This window comes from Astatotilapia calliptera, chromosome 22 (assembly GCF_964374335.1).
Source record: "Astatotilapia calliptera chromosome 22, fAstCal68.1, whole genome shotgun sequence".
Classification (NCBI taxonomy): Eukaryota; Metazoa; Chordata; class Actinopteri; order Cichliformes; family Cichlidae; genus Astatotilapia; species Astatotilapia calliptera.
In genome coordinates this window covers 22,069,642-22,078,473 of record NC_137442.1, presented here as the reverse complement: position 1 = coordinate 22,078,473, position 8,832 = coordinate 22,069,642, and the positions used below count along the sequence as shown (strand labels likewise).

The 8,832-nt window shown below is 41.5% G+C and overlaps 1 protein-coding gene and 1 long non-coding RNA gene across 3 annotated transcripts in view; one reads left to right on the top strand and one right to left on the bottom strand.

Annotated features, from left to right (window-relative positions):
* Window positions 1-2,249: 2,249 nt before the first annotated feature.
* The window catches only part of jazf1a (JAZF zinc finger 1a), a 22,624-nt gene continuing 16,041 nt past the window's right edge, over window positions 2,250-8,832 (top strand). The window contains exons 1-3 of one of the 2 annotated variants that reach the window (XM_080296449.1): window positions 2,250-2,385; window positions 3,355-3,447; window positions 4,670-5,050. In XM_080296449.1, the coding sequence (XP_080152575.1) occupies window positions 4,936-5,050 (115 nt within the window). In that variant the 5' untranslated portion in view covers window positions 2,250-2,385; window positions 3,355-3,447; window positions 4,670-4,935. The remainder of the gene's footprint in view (window positions 2,386-3,354; window positions 3,448-4,669; window positions 5,051-8,832) is intronic. The other variant, XM_026157002.2, reaches the window with a different exon arrangement.
* Window positions 5,551-5,896, bottom strand: LOC145423700 (uncharacterized). The gene is made up of 2 exons (XR_013904755.1): window positions 5,758-5,896; window positions 5,551-5,631 (listed from the first exon to the last, which is right to left on the bottom strand). It is a non-coding gene; the product is annotated as an uncharacterized LOC145423700 (long non-coding RNA).

The window sequence follows — 8,832 nt, the reverse complement described above, 5'->3', positions numbered from 1 at the left end:
TTATTATTATTATTACATAATAATAATAAAACAAGAAATAAAATGTGACAATAAAGACAATATTACAGAGAAAACCCCAACAAACTAATGATGTAATAATAATCCATTATGAGGACTTGGAGACAGTGGGAACGAAGAACCAACTTTAAACAGAAAGTGATTGTAAATTGATTTATATAGCATGAGACCTCGAAATCTTTTTGAAGGTCATTCTGCTGACCTAAATATCACTAAAGCTAATGGCTTTATTTAGGTCTGAGATTTAAAGTGAGCGTTCAAACTGTATAACGCAAATTAAACATAAGCAACAATCAAATTGAACTTGTTTGTAAAGCATGTGTAAAGGTGTGTCCCTTACACCAATGACCTAATTAAAACAAAGGTAAAATAATAAACTTGAGAAAACAATAAACAAAAGCAACAGAAATATAAATGTAAATTTAAGATTTAAAGCACGTTGAGTTACTTATTATTGCCTCTAAAACACTGCTATAGATAACGTTTAATGTTAGCATCACCTACTGCACACTGGAAGCCATTGTGTTGGTGATATGATGTCATATGTGATTATCAGGGCAAAGTGTCATACTCTGTCTATCTATCCATGGAAGAACAGTTTCAAAAGTTATTCTGAAGGAGTGTATGAATCATTTGACAGTTTTTGGCATTTTAGGATGATGCGTTTTTCATACTTATCAGAGAAACTGCCTAAAAAAGGTCGACTGTTGTTTATAATAAATACAAAAAAATTATCCCATCAAAATGTCATCAAAACAAAAGCACAACAAATCATTACCATTAGCTAAACCATGTTTGGTCAGCTTTTTCCGGTGCTTCGGCCAGGCTGGAGCTGAACAGGGCGATTCTTGTTATAGTTAAATTGCAAAATGGGACCAAACCCTACTGACTCATCATCCACCAATCGTTTACAGTATGCAAATTATCATCACCCTGGCAACAAGTAGAAATAGGAAGTTGTGATGATGTCACTCTGTGTTTTGAGCTTCTCTTCCCCCATGTGAACGTGAGTCACAGAGTTTTGTTTTTCAGCGAAGATAAGGGATGTTTTACAGCAGATGTACATGCCCGTGAACAGTGCACGGGCAGACTAAAAAGTGTATGACGGCAGCCAGGAAGTCTCTGGCTGGTGCCCTGAAGCAGACAATGCCAGTGAGATTACAGCTACCTCCATAACTCAGGGGCTCTACCAGCCATTACCATCTGGCACCTTCACCCCGGCTTGGCTTTTAACAGCCAGTCTGGGAGCTTTAGAAAGCTGCCTACTCAGAGCCTGATGTCACCCAGTCTGAAAAAATATGGCGTTTCAGGTTAAAGGTAAAAGAAACTTTCTGACCTCCATCTCTATGTAGCTTAATCCTCACTTTGGCTACATTACACATCTGGCTCAGCTGGCAAAGTCTATGCATGTCATGCATGGTTGATTTCTGACTATTCCTATTAGGTGCACTTAAAAAATAGCTAACTGGTAACAGATACTTTAAAAAGTATGCAACTTGCAGAGATCTGATTATGTAATGTAGTGAGTTAAATTTACATGCAACCCATCCCTCAGATGCAGACCCACATAGTAACAGAGCCCCAGTGTGTGTGCGTGTTTGTGTCTGTGTTTGTTCTGTGTGTATTTGCAAACTGTGTTGGCCATTAGTCCGTGCACTTGTTGGACTATTCATTTCCAGCAAAAAAGAAAAAAGAAAAGGAAAGGAGATAAAAAGGGTGTCTGATAATTCCAAATCCCAAACTGTAACCTAAGATTGTGCGCCACCCACAGGCCTCAAAACAGGTGATGTCATGCACCACAAACTCTCGACGTGTATCTCCCTTTCTCCCTTCGCCTTTTTACAACACATGCTACCACTTCTCATTTACGTAATGGTGCTGGGAACTGCGTCACTCTCACAGTTCTGATACACCACGTGTGCGTAATGAGTGTGTTTATCCCGAGTGTGTTTTTGTATGCTTGTGTGTAAGAGAGAACATCTGTGTTGGGCTGATGAAGTCACTGAATTCATGTACTGTACATGTGTGTGTATGCGTGTGCACTGGTGACGCCACCGTGTTTTGGCATGTTTGCTTTCAAAGGCTGTTGCAGTGTATTTTATATTTTGTGTTTTAGTTACTGTGTCTCGTTTTGGTTGAGTAGACAGAGAGCAGTCAGAAAAAAAAACGTATCTCCGGGTCTTAAGGTTGTTTGCTGAAGTCACTGGCCAGGTTTATGACAGTCCATTTTAACGCTCGATTAACAGGTCCAACACAGGCCAGCCGGCTCTGGTTAGCCAGCCCCAGTGATTTAAGGACATTCTCCTCTCTCTGGGAACTGCACACAAAGCTACGCGGTACTCTTCTCATCACTGAGCCCATTATAGGGTAACATTAATCACTTAACTTTATGGATGTCATAGATTCTGTTGTCAAAGGCTTATCCATGTCATTATACATACACACATCCTGGTCTTTTGAAGCCCCTTCAGACAAAAGCATTGACATGGTTTAGAAACATGTAAGCTGCTGGCTCTAGCTCACGACACGGCAATAAGTGAATCAGTTCCATTAAAGCTAAATCACAAGGCAAGGGAAGTATTTTTATGGCACATTTCATACACATTTTAAAGGGATTACGTAAAGCATAAAATATATTAAAAAAGAAATACAGCAGCCATTTACGCTAAGCACACTGCTAAAGTAAATACTTGGAGACAGGTATTTACCGTTATGAATATATAAAGAAGAAGTCAGCATCTATTCTCTTCATGACTTATTCAGGCTCCTTCAGATTCCAGATTGTATTCACCAGAAGCAAATATGAAATCTGTTATGTTTTATTGAATCCTGCAAGGTAATAGGTAATAATGTATCAAGACAAAAGCTGAAAAGAAAACTGATCAGTGCCTGTGTTTTTTCAGGTGTAACAGACATAGTCTTTATCAGTTAAAAAGACAGTGTATACATGTACAGTACTGTATATAACCCACTATAAGTACTTAGTTTGACCAGAACCCATTAAACTAAATACGTGTAAACAAAGATGTTTGTAAGGGATAATGTGGGCCCATTATACTGAGAGTTAGTTTGAAATTTTGATATCTAACTTACAAAATAAGCACACACAAGTTGATGTTTAAAAGTTTGGCACTGATCATGTGAAGGACATGCTGTATTTATTACCGGTAATGCAATTTGACCAACCTCTTAGAAGCAGAAATAGAAACTAAAGTTTGTTTTTATGATCTTAATTCACTGCGTTAGTAGACTTGTGCATTCTCTTTTATGCTAAAAAATCTGTTAAAACCATAACTGTGATTTCAGATGTTGATCTTTTTTTTCTTTGTGTTTCAGCAGGGAGGCACAGGTTAGCACCTAAGAATTGGGACAGAGACAACAAAAGGCTGGAAGGAACAATTTGCAAATAATTAGGTTAATTGGCAACAGGTCAGTAACATAATTGGGTATAAAAAGAACATTTCAGAAGACCTTAAGTGTCACGTCATCTGCAGTGCAAAATACCATCATAAGATTCAGAGAATTTGGAGAAATCTCTGTGTGTGAGAAAGAAGGCTGAAAATACTGGACACCCATGATTTTCAGGGCCTTAGACAAGTCACTGCAATGGTTTCAGGAACACTTCCTGAAATTACTGTCTGTAGACAAAATTTAAGCCCTATCAGGCAAAGAAAAAGCAATTTGTGAATATGATCCAGAAAAACCATCATCTTCTCTTGACCATAGATCATTTAAAATGGACTGAGGCAAAGCGGCAAACTGCTCTGTGGTCAGACGAATCAAAACTTTTAATTCTGTTTTGAAAACATGGACATCTCTCTAGTCTTCTGGTCTAAAGAGGAGAGGGACCACCTGTATTGTTATCAGCGTTCAGTTCAAAAGCCTGCATCTCTGAACATATGGGGGTGTATTAGTGCCCATGGATTGGCAGCTAGCACATCTGGAAAGGCACAATTAGTGCTGAGCAGTATATATAGGTTTTAGTGGGACATATGCTTCCATCCAGATTATGTATTTTTCAGAGAAGGCCTTGCATATTTTAGCAAGACAATGTTGAACCACATACTGCATCTAATATAACCGCATGGCTTCATGGTAGAACTGAAAACATCTGGCACATCATGACACAATATATACAGGATTGTTGAGCAGATAAAATCCTCTAACAGACAGGAATAGGACACCTGGTCTCCCTATTCCTAGACGTTAAAAAATGAAAAAACATGGCCCCCTCCAAATATTTTTGAGATGTTTTGCTGCCATCAGATTTAAAATGAGCTAATGTTTTTCTTAATATGGTACATTTTCTTACTTTGACAATTTGATATTTTTCTGTGTTATACGGTGTTTTGAGATTGTCAAATCATTGCATTCTGTTTTTATTTACATTTTTAAAGAGCATCATAGCTTTTTTGGATTTGGGCTTGTATTTCTTTATACGTTTGGGGCAAACAGTAAATTTCCAATGATTCCTTATTTTAAGGACATTAAAAAAAAAATATATATATATATATATATATATATATATTTTTTTTTTAAACTAAAAAAGAGAAATCTGTTTCCTTTTGTTCTACTTGTGTGGTTTGTATATTGTGTTTATAACGTATGTATATGTGCCAAGATTAGACTGATTTTTGATACCACTCCGCAGTCAGTGCGGCTGTCATACCAACAGGTAGGCAGGTCGTGACGTATGCCACCAGCCACCCCTCCTCCTCCTCCTCCCACCGCCCCGCCTGCCTCCCAGCTGCGTCCGCCGCTGTCCTGTCTGGCCGCCCGGTGTCTGCTCCGCTGCTCCGCGCTCTGCCCCGTTCCTATCCCCGGACCCGAAACCTCTGCCTCCTCGTTCACCACCCCGGCTCCTGGACCCCCCCCCCCCCCCCCTCTCTGCCCGGTGAATGCACCAGCGCCGTGAACATGACGGGCATCGCCGCCGCTTCGTTCTTCTCCAATTCCTGCAGGTTCGGGGGCTGCGGACTCCAGTTCGAGTCTCTCGCCGAGCTCATCGTCCACATCGAGGACAATCACATCGGTGAGTGGAGCCAGCGGGGGAGAGGGAACTAGACAGCTAGCTGGTATTAGCTAGCCCCCCCCTCCCCTCCCCTCTAGCTAGCTAGCTAAACGCAGATAGGCTCAGCTCTGCATTCCGCTATTCCTGCTTCTTGCTCTCTGTCGAGGCTCGCCGGAGAGGGAGTTATTTATCAACTTTTATATCTGGAAAATAAACTATGCTTTCTGAGATGTTGGGGCCGACTCGTCTGATTAGGAGTCAGCTACAGCAGTTACCTTTGCAGCGGTAACTCGACTAGGAGGGCCGCGTAGGTCTCATAGGTGAAACTAGCATCCCGACCAGACAGCGGTTTCACAGCTAGCGTTGCTGAGCACTGTTTACATTTCCAGGCCTGACGCAGTGCAGCCGTGGCTTTTCTTCATACCGCTTGTGCATTTGAGCTGCCGAAAACTCTTGACTGTCACATTTCTGAAAGCGTCACTCCCCCGTGGCTTTTCTGTTATTTTGGTGTCTAATTCCCACCGGTGTTCCAGATCAACTGGCGTTTAGATCAACTGGCGTTGGTCGAACAGATGTGTGGCAGTCTTGCGTTTCAGTAGTTCCTACCGACAAACCAGCAAAAAAACGCCAAATGTGTCATCTGTGACACTTGTGAGGTTGTCTCAAACACACTCCGTCAGTCTTGATGCTGTTGAACAACAAAATGTTTAAAAATGTGGCGAGTTTACCTGGTGATATCCTCATGCGCGACGCGATCGCAAAAACAGCAAACAAGTAACACCACGCCGATGTTGTTCACAGGACAGCAAGAGTAAACGATCGGGAGACTCTTGTCGTCGTTATCGTTCCACTCGCACGGTTTATTTCACCGAATTCAGCGTTTTTGCTTCACAACTACAGCGAGCAGTTTACTTTGTGCACTAACATGGAGTCGAGTCAACCAGCGCCACCTCTGGCCAAGTGCCACAGCCTACAGCCAGATCAACTGGTGACACACATCTGCAGCACGTTTGAATTCGTGTCATGCACATTTGTACCTTTCAATTGTGTGTTTGTGCGTCATGCAAATAAACCATTGAAATGAATGAAATGATATCATATATTCCTTATTGGCCTACATTTGTTCAAAATCCCAAATTATATACACAAAGTCATAGAAATCACCACTCCAATTGGTCATCATGATTTTGATATTCTCTTTTTCCATAACAATGAAATACGCCTTGGACAAATATGACACATCAATATTTCATTAGTGTTGTAACATCACATGTCGCTAGCATAGTCTGTCTGTGTCTTTTCCCTGAAAATGAATATTTCCAGCCAATATAGGCAATTCATCAACATGGCTGGAGTTATATACAGTCTGTATAAGTGTGGCTAATCTAATGAACATTTGTAAGGAGACGGCAGTTACTGTGAATTCACAGCAGTTACACAGTGATTAGTAATAAACAGCCAGTGAGAGTGAGTGGATATGACTGTTCCCACCACTAACACATGACCATAGCCCACTACTAGATTAACTTGTGACACATCTGCACCTGCTGCTATGATCACAGTGAGTAGAGGCTGAGTGGCTGCACTTACCCCTGGTACATCCAAATCTGCCCACAAACATGTTGAAAGATGCAATGCCAGCAATGTGGATTGTCAACACTAAAAACAATCAGTAAGTAAAGACAACAGGGATCACTTTTTTCTGTTTATTTAGCACCCACAACATTTGTAGTCGCCTTCTGCACAAGGGAAGTCCACACACACCGTGTGGTACCACTTTCCACAGAAGGTGCAATCTGCAAGATTGAATGAGATTGTCAGAGTCATTGTCTGGCTGTTTATTACTAATCACCTGCTGTACATTCACAGTAACTGCCATCTCCTTACAAATGTTTATTAGATTGACCACACTTATGCAGACTGTATATCACAACCAACTCTAACATGTTTGTTTGCAGAGGGCAGACACAGACAGACTACGCTACCGACATGTGATGTTACAACACTGGTGAAATATTAGTGTGTTCACGACATTTTTCGTATGGGCAAAAGTATTGATATCAGGATGGTGATTCTTATGTGTATGTCATTTGGCATTTTGTACAAATGTAGGCTGATAACAAATATATGATATCATTTCATTCTTTTCAAAGGTTTATTTGCATGACGCACAAACAGACACAATTGAAAGGTACAAATGTGCATGACACGAATTCAAACGTGGTGCAGATGTGTGTCACAGGTTGATCTGGCTGTAGGCTGTGGCACTTGGCCAGAGGTGGCGCTGGTTGACTCGACTCCATGTTGGTGCACAGAGCAAACTGCTCGCTTTAGTTGTGGAGCAAAAACGCTGAATTCGGTGAAATAAACCGTGCGAGTGGAACGATAACGACGACAAGAGTCTCCCGATCGTTTACTCTTGCTGTCCTGTGAACAACAACGGCGTGGTGTTACTTGTTTGCTGTTTTTGCGATCGCGTCGCGCATGAGGATATCACCAGGTAAACTCGCCACATTTGTAAACATTTTGTTGTTCAACAGCATCAAGACTGACGGAGTGTGTTTGAGACAACCTCACAAGTGTCACAGATGACACATTTGGCGTTTTTTTTGCTGGTTTGTCGGTAGGAGCTACTGAAACGCAAGACTGCCACACATCTGTTCGACCAACGCCAGTTGATCTAAACGCCAGTTGATCTGGAACACCGGCACTCCATCAGCTGAAGTTGTAGCAGACATGCAAGGATATAATCAGATTTTCTTCCACAAGTACAAGCGCCGACTTGTTGCACCGCTTATTAGATTTTGGTCTGACAGTAAACACTCTGATGACTGCCCCCTGGCACGTATAAATACAATCGTAATCAGTTTGCCCACCATTTAACATAAGAGGCACAGAAAAAGTTGCAGGGTAAACACTCTGGATTATAAAGAGGCATGTATTTATTTAATTAAGTGGTAATTGGTGCAATTAGTAACTTCTATTATAGCAGCATTGTATGTGGATTCTCAAAAATGGGGGAAAATAGAGCTGGTGTAGGTGCATTTTTGAGCTGTTAAATAAAAATACCTGTCTTTGCGTGCACAATAATTAAAATTAAGTAAATTATGTGAATTCTTGATAAGGGAGTGCTTTCCTCCTATTGCCTCAAGGTAGCAGAGAAAAGCATGCAGATTTAAAGAACAGAATAAACTGTCACTTCCAACTAAACACACAATAACAGTGTGTTAGATTAAACTATGATCCACCATAACAAATAAGACTAGAGATGCATTTACGCATCTCTGAATCACTCAGTAATCTGATGTGGGCTAATCATTATTTGTGGGGAGTATCCATCCTCATGAGGCTATGTGAAGGGGGGGAGCGAGGGGTTTACATAGATGCTTCATTGAGCCAGTCTCCATGGCAACTGGCGGTCCCTAAAGGGGTTAGGGGCAGTGTATTTGGCTGAGTTATTGCACACCTGCTGTCTCACTGACAAAGAGTGCTGTCGAGCAACCAGCTGTGTTGAGGACACCCAACGTGATGTCGCGTCACGTGGAGAACAGGACTGATAAACACAAGTGATGTAGTTGGTGTGGTGTTTGCTGGTGGGGAGACGGAGGAGCAGGGTGGGCTGCTCTTCATCTTACCCATATGCTCCATGGATCTCTTCCAAATAAACCCAAGGGTGGAAGAAATCAAAACGTGATTTTTCACCTTGTCCCCACAGAAATGCAGGGATTAATATTGCTTCCTCAGTTCAACAACCCAAACACCACAGACACTGAGTGATGTATGCCCCATCTGGCTCTTAGCCT